The sequence below is a fragment of the Lagopus leucura genome, unplaced genomic scaffold (assembly GCF_019238085.1).
Source record: "Lagopus leucura isolate 7727_CA_CO unplaced genomic scaffold, USGS_WTPT01 Super-Scaffold_100001, whole genome shotgun sequence".
NCBI lineage: Eukaryota > Metazoa > Chordata > Aves > Galliformes > Phasianidae > Lagopus > Lagopus leucura.
Genome location: NW_024962262.1, coordinates 53695209 through 53720310, shown reverse-complemented (window position 1 = coordinate 53720310; position 25102 = coordinate 53695209). Strand labels below are relative to the sequence as shown.

General features: G+C 36.0%; 1 protein-coding gene across 1 annotated transcript in view; it reads right to left on the bottom strand.

The window, feature by feature from the left end:
- STS (steroid sulfatase) overlaps positions 1 to 25102 on the bottom strand; it is a 110548-nt gene that overhangs the window by 61177 nt on the left and 24269 nt on the right. Inside the window, exon 7 of the mRNA XM_042868081.1 lies at positions 21303 to 21439. Coding sequence (XP_042724015.1) covers positions 21303 to 21439 — 137 coding nt within the window. The remainder of the gene's footprint in view (positions 1 to 21302; positions 21440 to 25102) is intronic.

The window sequence follows — 25102 nt, the reverse complement described above, 5'->3', positions numbered from 1 at the left end:
ACCTTTGTATAAAAATCAGCTTAGTAACTGAGATCAACACATCCATATCTTAATTTTAGCTTTTGCACATTTCAGGTTATAAATATGCAAATGTTTTCTGATATGCTTAAAGCTGTACAGTTTCCCCTTGATAAATATGGAAATCAGTTTGTCTCTGCAGTGGGGAAGTAATTATCACTTTCAGACCCACTCATTGAGCACAACACTAGAGGTAAAGATGGAAAATAATAAAACCACTGACAGCAAAATAAGAGGTTGCTGCACATATGGTGAGCAGTACATAAACTCTGCATGAAACTTGTTTAACATTCAGAGCTATAATACAACCACTAGGAAGTGGAAATTCTGGGACAAAGTAATAGATTGATAGTACGGAACATTAAGTAGTCCATTAATTGAATGCACTCACCTAAAAATACATGATTCTGTATAGAGGGATCATTAGCATATGAACCTCAACGGTGAGAGAAAGTAACAGCTAATAAACTGATTAGAAGAGAAAATAAATACATAAGTAATTTTTAAAATACGTAATAATTCCTGTAGGAAGAAAGCAAAGTTTAGATTCAGCGGAAAATCCTGAATCAGTCTCACTGTGCTAACATTATTTATAAAGTTACATTACGGATACAATCTGTACAGCAAAGTCTTCTTCAAAGTATAAAGCTGAGATTTAAAATGTGCCAAGTTTTTACTACTATAGTTTAGTGGAATTGTCAATGTCAAAAGGACATTCTGCTACACAAGCAGCATCTTGTTTTGAAAAAAGTACATCTTTATCGGTGTTTTAATTAGGAGCAGTCAATAGTTTACAGGGTGGTTTGGCCTGGTTCTGTGGCTAGAGCATTAACTAACTCTCAGTGCACTTCATGATGTTATGATGTGGAATAGTGATAATCAAAAATCATAATACCATGACAAGCAGGAGCATACATTTGTGATACATCATCACCACTTTATATATTTCTGCTTGTGTAGCAAAGATTTCTTGGATTTTCTGACCTGGATTCCTTTCCAATTAACTAAACTCAAGAGTAGAATCTGGGAATGCACTTAAAATACCGGCTCCACTGAGGAAACATTCAGTCTATGGAACATCAGTAGAGTTGGTCTGAAGTCAATTTTTTTCTCTGCTGATATCCTGATAGTCTGCAGACACTGACCCCATATCTAAAGTTCCTTTCTACTGTTCTTGACTAGTTGCTAACTTTGGAACAAGATTATGTATATAATATATATAACAGTATATATAACAATATATATCACAAAATACATGATTCACACACACACACACACAAACTATATTACATGTATAAGAATATATATAACAAAAAAGAAGTCATAGTTTGGAAGAACTGGTTTATTCCTACCTGGGAACAAGATCATGTGGTGGCAGAATGAGAAAAAGTCAATTATGGAGTCAAACACAGCTGGAGTAATTGCAGCAGAATTGATGTCACCAAGGCAGTTTGTATGATAATTTAGTGGCCTTCTCTAAGTGGGAAAAAATACGACTTCTTAGGCACTCAAGAATAAGTAAGTGGGATCATACTTAGGGGTTTATTTCAGTAGGACCTTCTCAAGTGTATGCTCTTTCCCTCCTCTCAAGATGAGACTCAGATGCCCTATGCAACAGCTGGAAACTACATAAACAGGAGCAAGAACAAACAGATGAAGCCCCTGCAAAGACAACTGATTAAGAGTTATTCTGCCTCAGGATGTACATACTCCAGGGATCTCTGAGCACATTCAGAATTAAGTAATGTGTAAATTACATGAATCCTACATGTGTGATGTATCTTAACATATGCATTATACATTACTTATTCAAACATTCATAAGAAACAGCATTTATAAATGACAAAATAATTTGATACCGTCCTTGGGTATGAGACAGTTATAAACACATTCTACAGTATTACTACTCTATGTATAATTAATAAGATAGCTGCTCCAGTGGTAGTTTTTTTTTCTCATATTATACTCTGATAATCTAAACAAATTCTTTATCTATCTGCTTGATCATAGTATCATAGAATCACAAGGCTGGAAAAGAACCCACAATATCATCTAGTCCAACTGTAAAATGATTCTGAAATCAAGGTAGGTTGCCTTGATTTTTTTTCTCCACAGTACTATCCAGAATGAAAGATAGTTCAGATCTGCCATTACTGGAAGTTCAAAAAAGGTAGGACTGATGAATCTTACACTGAAACCCTGCTGGTTGCACAAGAAAGCTTCACATGGATGCATAATGGGTGCAATTCACAATCAGCATCCACATCTACATGAGAGATAGTTACTACACCACCTTTTAAAGTCACTGAAGTAAAATCAATGTTTTCACATGCAGCTCTCTTAAGATGAATGACTTGGCCCCAGAAATTCTGAATTCTTTTCACAGAAGGGGAAAGTGAGGTTCAGCTTCAATTATCTAAACTGCAAGGTAAATTACCTTTCAAATCAGTAAGAAGATAGGTCAAGATTATATGTAGAATATCAGACAAGTATAGTTGGTGTAAGGGCTCACAGAAGGACCATCTTCTAAAAAATATAACAAGGTAAATGGCACAGGGTTAGCTAAGATATCAGTATGATTTTGCCCTGCAATCATAAGCTTGAATTGGCTTGTGACTGTTTATATAGTCTTACATGGATAATAAAGCTGAGAGTTAAGTTGTGGCTACTGTGGTTGTGAACAGCTGTAAGTACAGTTGCTACATTGATAACAAGGTTTTCATATTCACATTGATAGTAAAACACTAATGATATAGTTTTGGGGATTATTAGAGATCAAAAGTATAACTATTTTGGTGCCCATGCTCCTACTAATATTTAGATAATAAAGTGCTAATAAGTGCATTGCATAAAGCTCACTTTTAGACCTTACATCTATCTTTTCTACACAAGGCTAACTAAAATCATCATTCTTAGCCTGATTAAAATGCTAAAATATGAGTGATGGTCATGAGATTTTAGAGGGTCCATCACATTTTTATCTTTCATGACAGATGTGATAACTTTTTGGGCAAATCTGCATCTTAATTCTGAGAATAAGATGACATTTTATCTGTACAGCTAAGATGCATAGTGCAAAGTATACTGCCTACTTCCCCCGGATCTCCTGTGTTTTCCACCAAATTCTGGAAAAGGTTTAGGTGAACTGTAATGGCAATCAAAGGATACTACTCATTTTTGAATTAGACTGTCAGATGAAATTAAGACTTCAATTGTTTGATCATTTCAATAAAAGTTTATGGTAATTGATAAATGAAGAGTGATAAAAGAAACACTTCTCTATATCTTCAAAGGTTTAAACATTTATTAGAGTCAGATTGAAATTGAATATGTATATATTCTTAGATCCAAATGCACAATGCCAAAATTTTTTTCTGACTAAAGTATGAATAATTTTAAACAGGTAAGCAAATGTAATACTATATTTTAATTTTCTGCACTTTTTTTGAAAAAAAAAAAAAAAAAGTTATATGTCAGTGTATTGTTTCATTTTTATAACTTATCAAACAAAACTGAAACTGCCATAAAATTGTTTGACCTTTCATGTTTCACTAGACAAGCTTTTTTATCTTTGCTGAATTTGTAACTGAGCTTAGACATCATATACTATAAAGCAAAAAGTATTTCTATCAGGATGTGATTAGCATTCATCATCAAATCTTTATTATTTTCATTTTGCAGCTGATTTTAATTATTGTCAAAATCCAATCTTATATGAAGGTAGCTGCTCATTAATTCACACACAGAATGGAAGACTCTTGTTTTTTTGCCCTCCTGACATGATATCTCCATTTTTCCCAATAATTGCACAGGCTAGTCAGGTCACCTACTTCTCTAAATGCTTTTGGGCAACTCAGTGCCTTTTGTGCCCTAAGACACTTGAAGTCTACTGTGCAATCACTGTCTCCAAATCACACTAGCAGTGAATGAATCTCTGCACAGACACTTTTAATACCAATAAGAAAGAATGTCTGACTGTGAAAATTGTTCTCAGGGGAACTTTCCACCATAGAATGTAAACTCCAATGTAAACTCAAGATGACATTCTAAACTTTAGGAGGTGAGAATAATCAAGAAAATTTAAGGCCACAAATATTTCAGCATGTTTAATTTATTTTATTTTTTTAATAATTATCTCTCTTTTTTTTTTTTTAATGTGTGCATATTCAGTATAGCAGTATTTACACAGCTTTAAGCTACTTAGGATACTATCAGAAGGGAAAACAAGTAACTTTATTTCTCGTCTTCATCACTGATTATTGATGTTTATCTCAAAAGACTGACAAACTATCTTGTAAAACACGACTTTAAATCCTTAATTCATTTAAGTACTCTTAGAAAAAAAAGGAAATCCAGACTAGACTAAGAAAGAGTTTTTGCTTAAGTTTCACAACAGTATTCACTGTTAAAACAGATGTCTACAGGAAAAGAATATAAGCTGTCTTTTTCTGTTGAGAAGTCTAGGAAAGATAAATACATTAGTCTCAGATTAGGTTGGAACAACTTGAGGTCTTAGCTTAGGTAAAGATGTATTTGATGCCCCCCAAAAAATGATGGAATGAGGGCGTTAAGATCATCAGTATGTTTCTTTGCCTTTTCTCTACCAAATTTTTACTCATGAATAAAGCAAAATGTGATGCAGAATTACTAACATAGCTACTAACTTGAGTTTAGTAATGTTCAGATACAATACAAATGCTAATTGTCATTTGGTTTGTAATGGGAAGTTACAGAAAAGGAAGCTGGGAGTCTTTCCAGTGTGAATTGTGAGAAGAATGCAAAGCATTTCTGGAAATCTCTGCTTTGTATACCAGAATCCCACTAAGATTATTTTTTAAGGATAAATCTGAAAGTTAAATTTGAAAGGGGAAAGATTATTCACCTAAGTAACACTACAGATCAATTGAAATATTAACATAGATACAAGAAACAAAGTAATCTAACTGCAAATCTGATGAAGGGACTGTTATAAATAAGATAAACTCTTCAAGGCACAGATAGCAAGCAATGACTAGGAAGGCCCAAAGAGAGTATTTCATAAATATGGTAAGGGTGCTATTCTGTAAGTGAGAGGCGGTTACAGAGGATTAGAGAGGGTTAGCACATCTCTATTACTGTATGCATTTTCAGAGTACTAACTCTTTCAGAACCCTTAACAGCAAATCTATGGAAGCTGCACGACAGTCATTCGTGAACAGAAGATGTTTAAAATCTCAACATTTCATATGAATGCTTCTGTAACAGACTGGTGTTTCGGTGTTGGAGGCAATGAGAATTTATCAAAAGCAAATATATTTCTGCACTCAAAGACAGCAGAAAAACATGGCTAGCTGTACTCAGTAACTAATTATCCTTACCAAGATTCAACAATTAAATATCACAAAAGTAGGACAGAGCATTTGTATACGTTTCTGGAGAGTGTATTCATTACACCATTGTCTCCTGGTCAAAACAATTATTTTCTATTCTTATTCTGTGTATTCCTAAGGTTCGTAAAGAACAAAGGAATAATTAAATGTCACATCAGCAAATCAGCTTATGTTCTGCAAAAGAACTGTGATATTATTCTCCAACATTTTCTATTGAGACAGACCTCAAAGTTCTCTTTATCTGCTAAAACCAGTCATTCACTTTTTATGAAAAGTATGTGGAGGTACTTGCAGCAGCCAGCTGATGAACTACAGTAGAACTGCACAAAAGTTGAAAATTACTGAGAAATCTAGGATATGGGGTTGACTATCTCAGTTCTAAATTGGCAAGAACAATCAGGATAAAATCCCATAGACGTGTTACAGGATTATAGGGACACCTGCCAATTTTGTGCCTTATTAAAATTATACTGGTTTGAAAAAGCAATTCTAGCAGCACTTTGCCCTTAACACCATGCTGAGGATGTTCAAAGCTTGTCCTGTGGGATGTGGTGTGGTAAATACAAAGGAACTTGTATTATTTTAACTCCTAACATTTTGGCCCTAATCAGGACTTCAAGGGACAGATGGGACATTTCATCCCACTTTCAACTGCACAGACAGCATCCTTACCTTTGGCTTTGGTTTTCTCTCTAATTTTCTGCTAATGGGCATTTGACATTTGTATGCTACTGCTCCCTGCCTGTGAGTTGCTGGCAGCCGCCTCAGCTTTCCTCTTTTTCCTTGCCAGCTTTGCTAGTAAAGTACATTTTCTTACACATATTAGAAAGGAACACTATCTGCTACATTTCTGACTGTGTGGTTAAACTATGATACAAAATTTACTGCTTTTCTATTGCAAACTTCACTTTTTTTAGTATTATTGTTTATTTAATGTAGCCAAATCTCTAATAAATACAGTTTGTTTGAAAGACTGTGATGGCATTGTTTTCAACCATAAAAACCTTTCCATATCATGGTTGTTGATTTCAATTCAGCCCAGTTCCATTGACTCCAGTGTAGTTACATCATTTTACACAAACAGAAGACCTACCCCAGAATGGTTAAAAAGGAAAAGGTGTAGATCAGGACAGGTCTCTTGCTTTTCTGTGTGCACACTTTAATTTTTTTCCAAAAGAAGTCCCTGAAAAAACCATATTTAAACAACATAAAATTAAACAACAACAACCAACAAAACAAAGAAAATAAAACAAAGCAAAACAACTAAATAGTATAAAGGACCAGGATATCTGACACTTAGAAACACATATTTGTGCTACATAAAGATCTCGATCTTAATGTAATCTTATTCTCTTTTATGTCTTCTTCAAATCTCAGGGAAGAATAGCTAATGCACGAGTTGTATGGAACTTGGTAATATTTACATATAGAAGGAAGGGTTAGTTTAAATTAAAAAAAAAAAATCTGTTAGCTCATCTAAAAAGACACATCTTCATAAAGAAGATGTAGTATTAAAATCTGTCAAATTGATATCTCTCTTTGAATCTCAACTGCATTACAGTATTTTTTCCTCTTTTTTAAAGCCCAGTCCTCCCAAAACTACCTAAGCAACAATGTTCTGACAAGCTATTATCAGCAGAGACTGATCACTGTAGAAGATGCCAACTAATGAAATGCAGCAAAAGGAAAGGAAAAAAAATACAATGTGATTTCCTGTGACAATCCACTGGGAGAACTAGCAAAGAGGAACTACAGAAGAAAGAAAAGAATTAATTATCTGCTCTTACTATATGAGGAGCTGAAAAAAAAGAAGGTCAAACTCTACCCTTAGATGAAAGAGTACCTCTCTTACATCAAGAAGGCAGAAATTTCTTTAATGGAAGATAAAACCATTATTGCAGATTATGTTAAAGTTAACCTGACTACTTATATCAATGGGACATTTCATATCAACATGAGAGATAGGAACCTGGTCTTAAAACTCTATTTTGGAACCAGAATACCATAACAGTATTCCTATATGTATACTACTGTGTGGGCCTTGATCATTTCTGACAGGGAAATAAAAGAATCTACCAAAAGGGAATGAAGTCCTATTTTCAGAGATACTAACGAACATACCACAGACATTTTGTTAAAATATTTTTTTCTGACTACCCCAATCTACCCCAGTTTGTATGTGAATAATTTTATTTTAAAAAGTTCTATTTTCAAACACCATGTCTCAAAGCCTCTGAAACCCTCTGGTACAGTATTTTATTTGCTATCCCTTCTTTCTATTTGAAATACAGTAATATTTACCATTTAACTCTGATATAAAGTTTGTGAGTTAATTCATTAAGGCTTCTTTTTGACAAAACTTGTTAGGAAGAAATGGAAAAATAAATTTTCTTCACTGTAGAAAGAAACTCTAACTTCAGATTTATAAACTTCAGAGCTATGGAGTCCCAAAACCTTTCAAAATGAGCATCTGAAAAACATGTAATGACAAAGGCTCCTTACACTGTTTTATTTAATGTATTGATTACAATAGTTCCAATACGATGCAATGATTTTACAAGACAAATTACTTAAGTTCTTACTGTAAATAAAGAAACAAACATATTCATTATTTATTTACTGTGTCTGCTTAATCAACTCAATTCTGAAATTAGAAAGAAGCATTTTGGTATCTTTCACACAGCCTAAATGCATCCATACTCTTCACACAGCCAAAAATAGTACCTTCCACAACCTTCTGTGAAATATTGACACATTAAGCTATTCTTTTACTTCAAATATTTAGAATTAAGCTAAATTTGGGTTTGCAGAAAGAAAAAATTCATGTTTCTTTTCTGGGTCAAGGCACTCTGTTCTTTAAGATCAAAGCATATTTGCATTTCTATTATTCCTTGTTTGTCTGCTTTGTTTTTAAATTTCAGTCTGATTTAGAAACGGAATTAAAATCAATACTTAACACATAAATACCACTACCACTAGCTAAAATCTAAGAGCCTAAATCTTTTATCCTCATAGTACAGAAATGATAGATTAATTTTAAAACCATACAAACTGAAGCACCAATGGGCCAAGTTAACTACAAATAATTTCAATAAACTCAATATGATGCTGCAGCATGATATCTACCCACTAGGTTGCTAAAAGGACACATGATACAAGAGGAAGATGCTTTCCCTCTTTCTGTTTTGTTCAGTCCTACCATGCTTTCCTTGGAAGCTTGCTAGGGAAAAGGAGGTAAAAGAGGTATCTCCCTTTTGTCTCAATTTTTGATAGCAGCAATCTGCAAGATCCATTGAAGCTTTAGAATACAACTTCATGCTAGTCTAAGAAAGAGATTTGATTATCCTGGAGTTTCTCTTCCATCATCTCAAGAAAACAATTCAGCACTTTAGATGTTCCTTTGTATATTGTGCTTACTAATGTAACATCAGTTGGTTGTTCTCAGAGTTACTACACCATGCCTTTCATGACAATATGTTATAAAAAGTTTTTCATTGCTGGATAGGGAAAGGAAATAATTTAAAGAGAGTAACATGCATACAAAATACGGGAAATAAGCCAAAAATAAAAAGAAAACAAAAAGAAAGCTTTTCAAAATAGTAAAAAATATCTTGAGTATATTAAATGAAATGTGTAAAAAAAAGAAAAAAAAACAACAAACCAAAACAGCATTAAAAAAAAGAGAAACAACTAAGAAAGCGTAGTAAAGATTCAACATTATTTTTTCCTAAGCAGCATCATGAAACAAAACATAAATGACTTATTTTACAATCAGATAGTGGGGGAAAAAGCTGGATAACATCAAAGCTGTCAGTCTGCCATCCTGCCCTTAACTAATCCATAGAATCATAGACTGGCTCTAGTTAGAGGAGATTTTAAAGATCATCAAGTTCCAATCCCTCTCCCATGGCCAGGCTTGCCAGTAACTAGATCAAGGTGCCAGGACCCCATCCAACCTGGCTTTGAGCACCATCAGGGATTCAATATCCACAACCTTTCTGGGCAATCTGTTCCACTGCTTCACCATCCTCTGAGTAAAAAAAATTCTTCCTAACATCTAAGCTAAAGCTCCTCTCTTTTAGTTTAATGCTATTCCCCCTTGTCTATCTCCGTCAGACTGCTTAAAAAGTCAGACCCACTCCTGCTTGTAAGCTCCCTTCAAGTACTGGAAGGCTGCAGCAAGGCCCCCCAAGAGTTTTTCCTTCTACAAGCCCAATTCCCTCAACCTATCTTCATAGGAGAGATGCTCCAACCCTTGATCATCTTTGTGGCCCTTCTTCAGATGTGCTCCAACAGCTACCCATGCTTCCTGTACTGAAGACCTCAGGCTTGGACACAGTTCTCCAGCTGTGGCCTAACAAAAGCAGAGCAGAAGGGGACAATCCCCTCCCTCTTCCTGCTAGCCACCCCTCCTTCATTGCAGCAGGATACTGTTGGCCTTCCAAACTACTAGCACATATTGCCAGCTCATCTCCAGCTTTTCATTCATCAGTATCTCCAAGTCCTTTTCCACAGGGCCGCTGTCAATGAGTTCTTCTCCCCATCTGAACTCACACCTGGGATTGCCTCAACCGAAGTGCAACACCTTGCACTTTGTCTTGTTTAACCTCATTAGGTTCTCCCGTGCCCACTTTTTGAGCCTGTCCATGTCCTTCTGTATGGTATCCCTTCCTTCTATTATGTGAAGTGCACCACTCAGCTTAGTGTCATCAGCAAATTTGCTGAGGGTGCACTCAATCCCACTTGTCTATGTCGTTGAAAAAGATGTTGAAGAGCACTGCTCCCAAAATGGACACTATCACTCCTGACTGGCCTCCATCTGCACATACAGCTTCTGACAATAACCCTGTGGCTATGACCATCGAACCAATTATGACATCCACCAAATAGTCCAGCCTACAAATTCATTTCTTTCCAATTTAGAGATAAGGATGTGGTGCGGGACCATGTCAATGGCCTTGCACAAGTTCATGTAGATGACATCAAACGTCATTACACTTGTATTTTCCCAAACCTTAAAAAGTCAATTATGTATCTGCTAGTACAATTTTTTTTTATTATTACTATTTAAAACACAAAAACCAACCAACCAAATAGAAAATCCCTACAAACTTTTTGTAATGCAAAATGTACAATACTTTCTAGAAGAAGAATGATCTTGTATTATTAGCGTGCTTACTTAGTATTGTTGTTTTAGCAACCAAAAGTATTACCAAAAAAGAAGCAAAAAACCACAGTCGACAAAAAGACAGTTCTACCAACTCCATCAACAAGAACTTATTACCACCAGGAATCTGAGCCTTATAATTCAGCCAGTTTGAAAAGAAATTTCAATTTCATGTCAATTTACTAATACAAATCATCCTGCCAATTAACAATACTCACAGAATTATAGAATCTCTATAGAATGGTTTGGATTAGAAGGGAAATTAAGGATCATTTAGTCCCAGCACCTCTGAAAAGGCAGGGACATCTCTCAACAGACAAAATTGCTCATAGCCCCAACCTGGCCTTGAATACCTTTTGGGATGAGGCATACACAGCCTCTATGGACAACCTGTTCCAGTGTCTCATCATCCTCATAGCAAAGAACTTCCTCCCAGTGTCTTATCTAAATTTACCCTCTTTTAGTTTAAAGCCTTTAGCCTCTTGTCACGACACAACCTGATTCTCTCTCCAACACTGCTGTACTGAGGTGCCCAAAACTGAACACAGTACTCAAGGTGGGGCCTCACCAAGTCCGAGTACAGGGGGAAGATTACTTCCATAGTCCTGCTCACCACACCATTCCTGATACAAGCCAGGACACTTGGCTTTCTTGGCCACCTGGGCACACTGCTGGCTCATATTCAGCTGACTGTCCATCAGTACACCAAGGTCCCTTTCCATCAGGCAGCTTTCTGACAACTTCTCCTCAAGCCTCCAGAGTTGTCTGGGGTTGTTGTGACCAAAATGCAGGATCCAACATTTGGTTGTATTTAATCTCATACAATTAACTACTTGGCCTATCGATCCAGTCTATTCAGGTCCCTCTGTAGTGTCTATCGAAACAGAACTTCAGTACTGTTTTTGTTAAATAGAACATGAAAATTCATATTTAACAACTAGGATAAATCTGCTGTTGAATAGCTGCTCATTAAGAAGGGGATCTGTTATGAGAAGACAAAGTGCCAGTGGAAAAAAAATGACATAACTGTATGGTTGTATCAGAAGATACAAGCATAAAAAAAATTGTATTTCCCATTTTGTAAAACTGGATATTGCAATATACAAAGTTATTTTGTGCCTTCTGTGTAGCTGTACAAATGTACAATTATTAATGCACACTATCAGTTGTATTGAGGTACTGGATAATCCATTTAAAAATTTTCTGAAGGTACAAGAAAGGGGTGTGGATGAGGAGGTTTAAACAACCAGATTAAAAATTCTCGCTTTTAGTTTCTCTGCCTCTTTATTTTACCTTCAGGTTTCTTTCATTGATATGTAAGCGATAACAGTAACATACTTCACCTACTAGCTCAACTTCATTCTTTATGAAAAACATGATTGCATGCTCTATAAATAACTTGACAGATATTTCTGTGTTTGAAGCATAGAAGAAAAAAAGGATGGTAAAATCATGTTCATAAGTCAGTGTTGAAGGTTTCAGGTTCAAAATAGGGACACAATCTCCAAAGATAGAAAAGGGAGCTGTAAATCACATCCCTGTCTTTCATCCTGATCCAATTCTCTTTACGACTATTATACACTTGTGGTATTTCTTCGAGATGGAGGAAATGTAATTCCACTTAGCAGCTTCACAGTACCCATGTTAAAAATGTTATACAGAGTCAAATTATCAACAAAACCTTTACTAGCTTCCATTAAACTGTGTTCTCGGTCTGTATTTTTGACATTCTCTACCTTTAGGATGTTAGTCTTAATTCTGCATCATGAGCCCTACTCAGTGTCCTTGTTTTTTACTTCTTTTCAGCACTGTTTACGTATAACCTTCATCCAAGTATACAGAGAAGTTCCTACGTTCCATATTAGTTTTGGCTTAAACCTTTTTTTATTCTCACTAATAGAGAAGGGCTTGTCAGGGAAGTAAAGGTCGGGGGCAGCTTGGGTTGTAGTGACCACGAGATGGTGGAGTTCAAGATCCTGAGTGGAAGAAGTAAAGCAAAAAGTAGGATTGCTATCCTGGACTTTAGGAGAGCCAACTTCGATCTCTTTCGGGCCCTACTTGGAGCTGTCTCATGGGCTAGGGTGTTGGAAGGCAATGGGGCCTGTGAGAGCTGGTCAGCATTTAAGCAGCTCTTCTTCCAAGCTCAGGATCGGTGCGTCCCTGTGAGGAAGAAATCGGGAAAGGGTGGCAGGAGACCTGTGTGGATGAGCAAGGAGCTCGTGCACAAACTCAAAGGAAAGAAGAAGGCCCATGAAATGTGGAAAAAGGGTCTGACTACTTGGGAAGAATACAGGAATGTTGTCAGGGTCTGCAGGGATGCGACAAGGAAGGCTAAAGCCCGCCTGGAATTAAATCTGGCAAAGGGGATAAAGGATAATAAAAAAGGTTTTTTCAAGTACATTAACAGTAAAAGGAAGACTAGGGAGAATGTGGCTCCCCTGCTAAGTGATGGGGGTGTTCTGGTAACGGGGGATGCTGAGAAGGTGGAGATACTGAATGCCTTCTTTGCTTCTGTCTTCAGTGAAAAAGCTCCCCCTCGGGAATCTGAGACCCTGGAGATTAGTGAGAGGATCTGGGGAATGGAAGACCCCCCTTCTGTCAGGGAAGAGGTGGTCCGGGAGCGCCTAGGCAACATCAATGTTCAGAAATCCATGGGACCCGATGGGATTCATCCACGGGTGCTGAAGGAGCTGGCAGAGGTGATTGCTGAACCGCTTTCTGTCATCTTTGAGAAGTCTTGGAAGACGGGGAAGGTGCCTGAAGACTGGAAGATAGCCAACGTCACCCCAGTCTTCAAAAAAGGCAAGAAGGAAGACCCAGGCAATTATAGGCCAGTCAGCCTCACCTCTGTCCCTGGAAAGGTGATGGAACAGCTTGTACTGGATGTCATCTCCAGACAACTGGAAGAAGAGGAGGTTATCAGGAGTAGTCAGCATGGGTTCACAAGGGGGAGGTCGTGCTTGACCAACCTGGTAGCCTTCTCTGATGTTGTCTCTGGTTGGGTGGATAGGGGGAGAGCAGTGGATGTAGTCTACCTTGATTTCAGCAAGGCATTTGATACTGTCCCCCATGACATCCTTATAACAAAGCTGAGGAAGTGTGGGATAGATGAGTGGACAGTGAGGTGGGTTGAGAACTGGCTGACTGGCAGAGCACAGAGGGTTGTTGGTGGTGGTGCAGAGTCCGGTTGGAGGCCTGTAACTAGCGGTATTCCTCAGGGGTCTATGCTGGGTCCGGTCTTGTTCAACATCTTCATCAATGACCTTGATGAGGGGATAATGGCCACCCTCAGCAAGTTTGCCGATGATACGAAGTTGGGAGGATTGGCTGACACGCCTGAAGGCTGTGCTGCCATTCAGCAAGACCTGGACAGGCTGGAGAGCTGGGCAAAGAAAAACCGGATGAGGTTTAACAAAAGCAAGTGTAGAGTCTTGCATCTGGGGAGGAATAATTGCATGCACCAGTACAGGTTGGGGGATGACCTGCTGGAGGGGAGCTCTGCGGAAAGGGACCTGGGTGTCCTGGTGGACGACAGGTTGGCCATGAGCCAGCAGTGTGCCCTTGTGGCCAAAAAGGCCAATGGCTTACTGGGGTGCATTAAAAAGAGCGTGGCCAGCAGGTCAAAGGAGGTGATCCTCCCCCTCTACTCTGCCCTGGTAAGACCTCATCTGGAGTACTGCGTCCAGTTCTGGGCTCCCCAGTACAAAAAAGACAGGGATCTCTTGGAAAGAGTCCAGCGGATGGCCACAAAGATGGTGAAGGGCCTGGAGCATCTCCCCCTATGAGGAAAGGCTGAGTGAACTGGGTCTGTTCAGCCTTGAGAAAAGGAGACTGAGAGGGGACCTGATCCAGGTCTATAAATATCTAAGGTGTGGGGGGCAGAATGGCGAGGCTGGACTCTTTTCAGTGGTGAGTGGAGACAGGACAAGGGGAAATGGCTGGAAACTGCAGCATAGGAAGTTCCGCACAAACATGCGCAAGAACTTCTTTACAGTGAGGTGACGGAGCACTGGAACAGGCTGCCCAGGGAGGTGGTGGAGTCTCCTTCTCTGGAGATGTTCAAGACCTGCCTGGATGCCTACCTGTGCGACCTGCTGTAGGGAACCTGCTTTGGCAGGGGGGTTGGACTAGATGATCTCTGGAGGTCCCTTCCAACCCCTACAATTCTGTGATTCTATGATTCTATGATTCTGTGATTCTGTGATTCTTTATTGTGTTCTCAATCCCAATGATGACTCCCCACCCACCTCAAGCATGGAGCAAAAAAAAAAAAAAAAGTCATTTATGTGGTAGATAAACAAAATGTTGGCTGCACATTTTATTGCAGACTTTCATATCCTCATAGTCTGGAGAATCTCTGGGATTCTGCTATCTCAAGATCATCTGAAACAAGTTGTGAGCTTTCTCCTACCAGTAGATATTTGCCTATCTCAAGTAAAGTATTTCTTTTTCTTCACTGATTAGAGCATTTTGATCACAATATTAGATGTCATTTCACTGTTTTGTTTTTTTTTGTTTGTTTGTTTGTTTTAATTAGGATCAATTTTCAGAAGTTTATTACTAACAGAAAACCTTTAAAATTTTGAAAGTGGTAGTATTAATTTGTTGTAAAGTGAATAATGCACTAGCATATTTTGTGCTGATAATTTAACTTGTGTCATATCAGATGCAAATGAAATCTGTTCAGCAGATGCAACAAATTTTGAACACACTGATGCTACTACAACAAGCTACATTACACTGAAATTTTCTATCATAGAGTATGCATTATTAAGACATTACTTAAATCTGGCTGATTAAAAAATGATATAGGAATGGCTGATTAAAATCTACTTTAAAATCTTGTAAATAATGTTACAAGGAGATTTGCTGTGTACAAAGATGTACTATAGAAAAAGGAAATTGTACTTAAGGAGGATTAGATAGCTCAGGAGGCTTATCAGAGAGTAAACAGGAGTCTTGTATCACTTACCTTTTAAATTCAGTCCTGTTCAGTAGTGACTGAAAGTCATTATTATTTAGTGACATATAAAATGTGTTTGGGTTTTAGCCCAGATCACAACTGGAAAGCATCCACATCATAAATGGCAGAGCTACAAATTTCTTTAATCTGCATTCTTATTGACAATTTTCCCAGATCTGACCTGAAGACTTAATGTGCTTCAAGAGCTTAACTACTATAATAGCTGAAAAAAAACCAAAACCAGTCTTTTATGTTAGAGTAAGTTCAGGATGGAAGATTAGAGTGGAAAAATACTATTCATAAAGTACTTAACTGGCTTCATACATTATTTCTAGAGTTACTAGCTGAACATCTTTAATGATAACACAAAAAAAACTTAAAAATAAACCTAGACTTCTCACATATAGCAGTATCAATTCAGAAAAGCAAGGTCAAGAAACATACCAGGTATCACTCTCCAGAACTTTAGTTTCATCTTTTAAGTTTTCAGGCTCAGCTAAGATTATGTCACATTCATCATAGCTGAATAAAACAATTTAAGTCTGATTATCTACCATCTATAATATGGTGGTATCATTCTGCTTTGATTACCTTTTAAATTGATTTTGCACTGTTACAAATGACTACATTAGGTGAAAAATAATGACAAATTAAGCTCATCTTTAGGGACAAAAGAGAAAAAAATGATTCAATTCTATTTTATTAATTTCTGCCAAAAAAAAAAAAACAAACCCCAAAAAAAAACACAAAAGAATACTCTTAAGCAAAAGATCAGTCCTTAGATGATTGTTTCCTCATCTGTGGTTTATTTTTTTGTTTATCTCTGAAGTCCTTTCTTTGCATTTAGACACAAATATTTACTTTGTTCAGCTCTAAAATGGATCAATATAATAATATATAATTATATATAAACAATATATAATTAAATATATATAACTATATAATTAAATATATATAACTATATAATAAATAACTATAAAATTATATATCCTAAAGTGAGATTATTCTTCAATCTCTATTTCTCCCTGATAAATAAATAGGAAGTGAAATCTCTTCATTTTTTTTTTAATTGTTTCCTGGTGTCTTTACTTAAACTCATTCAGTCTGAGATTATTAGCATGCTGCTGTTCGTCTTACATAAACTCTACAGTAATGAAAGTTTCTGATTACAGATGTTTCTATGAATTATATTAGTGCAAATTTGACTTTGAATAACATTAGCTATTGAAATATAGTGAGATTTCATTTTAAATAGCTAAGGTTTACAAGTTATTTTCTAGATTTCACATCTTATTTTTTGCTTGTCCATCACTAGATATAGCAAGAAAACAGTGTACAATTTAGTAAGGAAATCCTATTTAAGATATAATCAGCATCCTCAATATCTGTAATCACTGTAGTAACATAATGCATTTTGCTTCTGCTTTCTTCAGTGAATAGCTCCTTGGATCCTACAGACTATCTCTTAGAAGCTATTGCCTGATTTGTTTTCAAAATATAAATCAATTTTAGCAACTAGTTTCTTTCCCCTTTTCTTGAACATCTCAGAAGATGACAGAATGGTTAAAGGTTGGAACAGACCTCGGGTTCAGCACCTCACTCAGACTGGTTGCCCAGGCCGATGTCCAGACAGCATTTGAATATCTCCAAGGAGGAGACTTTACATCCCCCCTAAGCTACCTTTGCCAGTGCTCCATAATAAATAAGTGCTTTCTGATCGAACCTTCTTTGCTACAGTCTGTGCCCATTTTTCAGCAGGCATAGAAAGAGCCTTTTGTCTTTCTTGCCCACTCCTTCAGGTATCTACAGATACTGATGAAATTCCCCTGTGCCTTCTATTCCCTATGTTGAATAGTCCCAGTACTCTCAGCTTTTCCTCACAAGAAAGATGCTCCAGTCCTGTAAATCACCTTTGCAGACCTCTGCCAGACTTTCTTCAGTAGCTCTATTATCTCTTTTGTACTGGAGAGATATGGAGCTACTTTCACAGTATAGAATTTTACTGAACCTTTTAAGATATTTCAACCACAAGCTTAAAGTAAGAATAAGACACATTAAGATCCCACTCCTCTTATTCTAATTAAGTAACATCAGGTGGCAAAATTTTTGCATCTTGGCATAAGTTGATCCTAATACACAATAAAAGAATATGGCAGAGAAGCAGTTAAGTTTTTTCCAGCTTGAAGGGCATTCTAATAATAAAGACATCCAGCATAGTTACCTTACAGGAAACTAGCTTGTGCCAGACTACAATTTCTGAGACATTTTTACACTTCAGACATTCACCACTGTTCCACAAGGGATTAAAAACTGGTTAGTAGGCTTACTACTGTAAACAGAACAATAAACAGCCATTTCCAAAAGTGGTGTTGAATTAGTCTATCTTCATGCAGCTTATATACAAGTCCACAGAGGGCTTCAGAACTCTTCACACTGCTAACACTAATGAAATTAGTGTTATGCAATTTAGAGTAAAAAAAATCATTTCTGAAAATATCCATTTATTTTCCTATACTGAATTAGAAATGAAGAAAGCAAGAAGAGAGGAAGGAAAAGGATAACACTCTTTTCATTCACTCATCATTTCTTTTCCATTTTAGACTACAAGATTATTTTATCTGCTCTCAGTTGAATTATAATTAATAGCATTAATAAGGTGCTTAGCCTACATTGAAACAAATTTAATATTATCCAGAGAATAACTCTCTAAGGCATGTCACATACAGTGACATTATAACTGAATGCCTTAAACACTGGATTCTGTTAAACACATATCAGTTTGCAAAAATGGTAAAAATACACAGACCTAAAGCTTATTCAAATACTTTGTATTTACTGTTTTTGATGTGGACTGTAATCATACTCTTCAATGTTGGTTTAACAAGTCACAAACGTGAAACAATCATTGGAGTATTTTACTTATGCTTTATATATGTTTTTCACCTCCTAGCATGGAGATTGTCTTTTAATTGAATTATTGCCCAATTAGGTAATTTAAATTAAATAAATAAACAAATAAAAAGGGTGAATTGTCTTTCGTTTAGGATTCTTAGTCAGAGTGGACTTCTCTGTCTTACTTTTAGAAAAGAAATTGTTCTTCCTCTTGCATATGACAGCTAGAGCTTTCTTTCTGACACTAATTGGTCTCTCAAATCAGGGACAGTATTTAATTTGCATTGCATGGCCCAATTTGATATAAATTTTCCTTTACTCTTATTTGACAACCGTAACATTGTTTCTGTTGTTCTCCTCCAGGTTTTTCTTCTTTTTTTTTTTCTTCTCTTTTTAGTCATCCATAAAGGACTGATATTTCTCAACACTCAACAAAATGTACACCGCAAATTTCTATTAGAAATGAATTGTAGTTGGTGATTGGCTTCCTGGAAAGTGTCAAGCATTTTTTATGATATACTATAATCATGTTTTCCATACATTCATTATGTATTTATTATGTTTATAATATTATATATATTATATTATGTTGTTATTTATATTATGTAAAATTACTGTATTATATTATAATAAATATTGTATATTTATTATGTCCTATCTTTAATTAAAAGATTGTGTTGCATATTGCTATATGTGGCATAGTTTATTCTTATTTATTTTACAAATTACATTCCTTTGTGCATAAATACTAATTTCTGTTTAACAAATAATAATACAACCTGTTGTAGAAAGCTAAAAGTTTTCTTTTTTTTCAGCTTTTCCAGACAATTTTGTTTAATTTTTCTACTAATGTCATAAGAAGTACTCAAGGAAATCATGGTTACTGGCATCAATAGTATAGCAAATAAATGTACTTTGTCTGATATAGTTGATTCATTAAGACTGGAATTTTCAGTGGAAACTAATGGAAATAGTGCTCTCATCAATTAAAAAAAAAAAAAGTCTATGTTTTTCCTTCAGTCTCTATTAGAATGTTAGACATAACCTTCTTTCATCATATTAATAATAGAGGAAAAAATAGCAAAGAAACTAAACACATCTGCTGCCTCCCGGAGCCAATATGCAATCTGTCCAAGGAGATGAGTCTTATAAGACATATACCACACCAAATAGCCAAATCCTCAGCTGAGACAAAATTTGGCATTTGTACACTAGTTTAAATTAGCCAAGAACCTGTTTCCTAATTGGTCTAGCCCTACTAGTTCTGATGCTCCTATAATAAAGGCTAATACTAGAAGAAACTCATGTTTCTCTTCTCTTGAGTTTTTCCAAAATTCCTATGCTATCACTACTACATTTTTATATCTGATTTATCTCAATCATTCCAAGTCACATTTTGGTGTCCTGCAGTTTGAAACAGTTTGTGTGACGCATCTCTTAGAAGCCTGTGGTTATTCTGGCTTTCAATCTGCTATCACCTCTGCATCATTAGATAGTCTGAAGCAGGAGCTGCCTAGGTTTCCAGTGTGTTTAAACTCCAGAGCCACTCTCCTCAAGGGGGGAGCAAAACCCAAAGACAGCAAATGATCGATTGGGCTAGAACATCCTTGCTAACATGGAATAGAAAAAGAAATAGAAAAATCAAACCCAGGCAGTGAAACAAGCTTACCACAAAGACAATGCAAACCGAAATGACAGGACTTATGAATACCCCTATGCAGTGCAAACTCTTGATTTACTAAATACAGGTTGGCACTGACGGAAGTGATAAAGATTCAGGATGCAATACATATTGAATTAAATCCTATTTCTCTTTACAAAATCAGACATACAAAAGAGCTTTTTTTACTACTTAGTCCATTTACCCCACATACTGAAAGCCATTCCTTACAAATGCATACAGTTTCTCCCAAATAAGGGCTTTCCCAAATTGTTTATTTCTGTGAGTATTGTACTAAATAAACTACAAATCATTAAATATACCTTGGTTTTGGTCCTCTAACTTCTGCAACTAGAATTCTTGATGCAAAAGATGCAGAAGAATATACACAAGGTTTATCCACACATGCTTGCATAGTTTAAAAATATGAGGGCTACTCCAAAATCAGTGCCTCTTAATTTATTGTGTTGGCCTACATCAGAGGCAGATGGTGGCATGGCAGTAATGGTTAAACCTTCCCACCAACATTCCACTACATTTTGCTGCTGTGTGATAGATGGCATCAGAGGGACAGTCTGACAAAATGGCATTTGACATGGAAGTGCATGTAAAGCAAAGCAGGTGGAATTTAATTCCTCCATGCAGAAAAAATGGCATCCACTGACATTAATCAACACTTGCTGGACATTTATGGACACCAAACAGTGAATGTGAGCACAATGAGGAGAAGGGTGGTGCATTTCAGCAGTGGTTACAGCTACATGAAAGATTAGGCAAATTCCAGTTGGCCATGCAGATTTTTATAAGCATGGCATGCAGGCTCTTGTTTGTCACTGGTAAAAATGCATAGCTAATGGTGGCTTATAGATGTGAATTTGCTCTATCAAATAGAGTTATTTTACTCTTTGTATCTGTTGTAGTTTCCATGGAAATAAATAGGAGGCATTACTTTCAGAGTACTCTACATCCATATGCACCGAAGCTGAACTCATGAACAAGGAAACACCATTTTCATGAAGAAAGTCCACACTGATTTACCATTATAGTCAAAGAAGAGAGTAATTATTTGTAAGACATAACAAATTTGATCACAGAGTAGTTATTATATCTTATCTATCTTTTTCCCCCTAACTATTAGGGTCAATTATGTGTAACATACTACAGATATCTACATTGCAGAATTCTATGTTTGATGGACACGCCTTCACTGATACTAAACTAAGATCAACATACCTACACTCCAATCCATTTCTTCCACAGCATCTCCATATAATCCATGCCTGCTTTTTCCTCTGAACATTTTTGAAGCATATAGAGCAGTATGCACATGAAGATAAGACAGGACAAGAAGAAATGGTGCATTATGGTTCCTGGGGAAAAAGAAAAACAAAACAAATAACTACAATCATAAAAAACTTAGATTTAGTCTTTTATTTAAAAATTTCGAAGCAGAATTGTTTTGGCAGTGGAGCTCAAAAAAACCCAAAATGAATACAAAGTAGGATAAAGTATCTGATTATAGGGTAAATCCTGAACACACAACAAACACACAGACAGTAAAAATTTTCAGCTAAGTGCACACTGAATTGAATGCATTAAAATAAATAAATAAATAAATAAATAAATAAAATTAATCAATTACTGTTTGCTATCTCTGTAGAAAGAGATTTTATTTAAAGCCAGGAATCTAGCAGATTCTGGCTACAAGAATCTATTAGTTTTAGAGGTATATGTTTAAGAGCCCTAATGCAACTGCTGTCCAGAAACATACCCATTTAGTACAATATGCATATGTATATACAGTCACTTTCTTCAACAAGGTCGTATGGAAGGTAATAAACTAACTAGACTATTGTAAGAACCTGGGCCAATACCATAATATCAGACTGTATCAAACCAAATATACTAGCACTTTCTCCTTTATCCAGACTAAGGTTTATGACAAAATCTTCTCCTGTTATTTAATGAAGTATTTTTATGCATATGATTAGCACGTAACACTAGAAATACATTGCATTTTTATAAGCTGCATCAAGGCATAAATATTTTTAAAATGCATATTAATACAAAGGAATTGTTCTCTCACTGTAATAAAGTCTCCATTGTTTTAATTCTACTTCTTGAACTGAGATGAAGGAGTGCAATAAACAGACTCTCTAAATTTTGCTGTTCATGTGATATGTCAACATGATATTTACGATCTGTTCGAGCAGGCTGTGAAAGAAAAGCTCAAATAAGAACATTTCTTTATGCATTATTTATAGAACTTTACTTTGAAGTGTACAGTACCAGCTGAATTTACTACCATACGCTATAACAACATTTGTAATGCATTACACATACTGTAAATTTCAGTTGAATAACAAGAGCACTACCCAGAGAACTTGTCTGAATCTCACCTTAAGACACTCAGCTAATTATAGAGCACTTTTGGGGTTATTTACTGTATTTTCCCTTGTCACTTCTCTGGTGGATTATATATATGATTCATGCTAACATCAAAGGAAAACTAGATAGTTCCTCATGCAGTTAGTTCATCCTTCTTTTAAAGGGATGGAAGAACAATCCAGATGTGCACATGCAAATTATTCATTTAAAAAATATGTATTCTAATCTATCAACAAACTTCATAAAAGAGATTCATATGACATCAATATTTTGATGGATATTTTGAAGGAAAATTAAATATAGTATGTTTTGATGTATTTATCTTCTCTCATGGATTGGATTTGTTCTGGCAGAAGTTGCATGGTTAAAACTTTCTTATTGACACAGGCAGCAATGAATAAACACAAAAAGGTAAAATTTTTCCTAGATTATTCATTGGATAACAGTGTTTCTGGCTGGGAAGTTTTCTCCATAAATATATCTCCTTTTTTAAAAAGTGGTCAAGTAGTCACAGAATAAATGGAGTATTTATCATGTGGGAAATTGAAAAGGAATATTTGAATTCCCTTCAGATAACTTTTCATATATATCCTTTATGATCTCAGTACTGATAAATGTATTATAGAGATTCCCAAAAATAAAAATATAATATTTCTCATAAAATATATATTTACCAAGAAGTTTGTATTAATTGTTATTTGGTAGGTCATATGTGAGGGAAATTTTCATTATTGTAGCAAAAATAATAAAGGAGGCTTCTGAGTCAATTACAAAGACTGAAAATGTCAGCATTTCAAATAAAAAAGATGCATACGTATAAATTTAATGTTTATTATGTATGTTAACCTAACACTGACCCTTCATTAAAGAACATTTCTGCAAGGCAGTTGTTTCGTTGCTTTTTACAATCTCAATACTTTTACTGCATCTTAATCTTTAGCTTTTTCTTAAATCACAGTTCACTGAATTGAGTGCAATACATAAATTTTAGGGTGAAATACCACAAAAAAATGCACTTTTTACTTGTAACAGTGCAGGCATGATTTACTTTTCATGCAAACTGTCTTGTTCTGATTTTACAGATTGTGCATACTTGTAAATGTATATGTGTATTGCTAAAGTAAGTCATTTTCAAGATACAGCAATTCTTTTCTTTAACGGAACTGATATAAAGATCATACTTTCATAAAAGTCATCCAACCAATGTCTAACATACAGGGGCACTAAATCATTCACTCCTTTGCAACCCAAATTGACAGGTTCTGATTGACAGCTCACTGCCAGCTGGAGAAGTGTCTCACCTATTAATATCCTATAAAAGATCACAGGCAGCTATTTATCTCCTGCCAAAACTCGTTGAGGAGAATTATAAAAGACTACTTTTAATATGACCTTGAAATGGAATGACAATATCAGCTAGTAGGTAGGAGAGATATCTGACAATAACAGCTTCATTCTCCTGAATCACTTCAGTAAACAACTCCTTCAAAGATGTATCATCACTATCTTTTACACACTTCAGACACAGGGAACTTCAGCTTCTAAAGATCTGAGGTTCACTTACCCAAATCTAGCAAGGAATTTTTATCAAAACACAAATCACATTCTTTTCAATCTACTGAATAGCAAGATAAATTACATGGTTCCAACTTATGACATTCCTTAGAATACATGTACCTGACATTGAAAACATCTAAATGCATCACACTGCTAGTAATACCACTGCACTATATAGTATTAAATTCTGCTTATTTACTGTGAGGAGTCTTTGTGTCTTTCAAATATTTAATTCAGGCTTGAGCTATTAAAAGGACAGCTTTAATATGAAGTCACCCCTCACCTAACAGGTCCTTAACTCTGTTGTCGTTCTTGTTATTTCATTTCAAGTATTTGCTGAACTAAAAGCTCCCTGGGTACTTCTGTTTGTCTTCGCAAGCACTGATGTTCATCCAAAACCACTGTGGCAGAGCAATAGGCAAGGTTTGGTATTTGTAGGCCTGTGGCTGTCAAATCAGAGGGACATTTTCTGCATGATTTAATTCTGGACACTAAGTGGGAACATGACATGATAGGGCTTAGTTTTACTTGCCCTCAATAAACTCTATATTAATCTTTAATACGATGAACAAGTACTACCTTTCTGAACAAAAAACTTCTGCTAATGTAAAATTGTCCTCAAATTCCATCCTAAAGTACTAAATTTTTAAGCTACAGATTCTATAGTGTTGAAAGTATTCACAGCAGCTATGAAAGTAGACATACCTACCTTTGCCTGAAAATCATACGATGAATGGCTTTGGGTTGGAAGAGACCTTAAAGTTCATCCAGTTTCACGCCCCCTGCTATGGGTAGGGTTGCCACCCAGATCAGGCTGCTCAGTTCCCCATCTAACCTGGCCTTGAACACCTCTAGGGATGGGGCATTCATATTTTCTTTGGGCAGCTAGTGCCCATGCCTCACCAACCCCTGAGTAAAATCATCCCTCTGAACAGCTCATCTAAATTTCATCCTTTTCTGTTTAAAACCATTCTCCTTTGTCCTAAAACTATCAGACCATGTAAAAAGTCGCTTTCCACCTTGTTTATAAGCTCCTTTTAAGAACTGGAAGGTCACAGTGAAGTCTCCCCAGAGCTTCCTGATCTCCA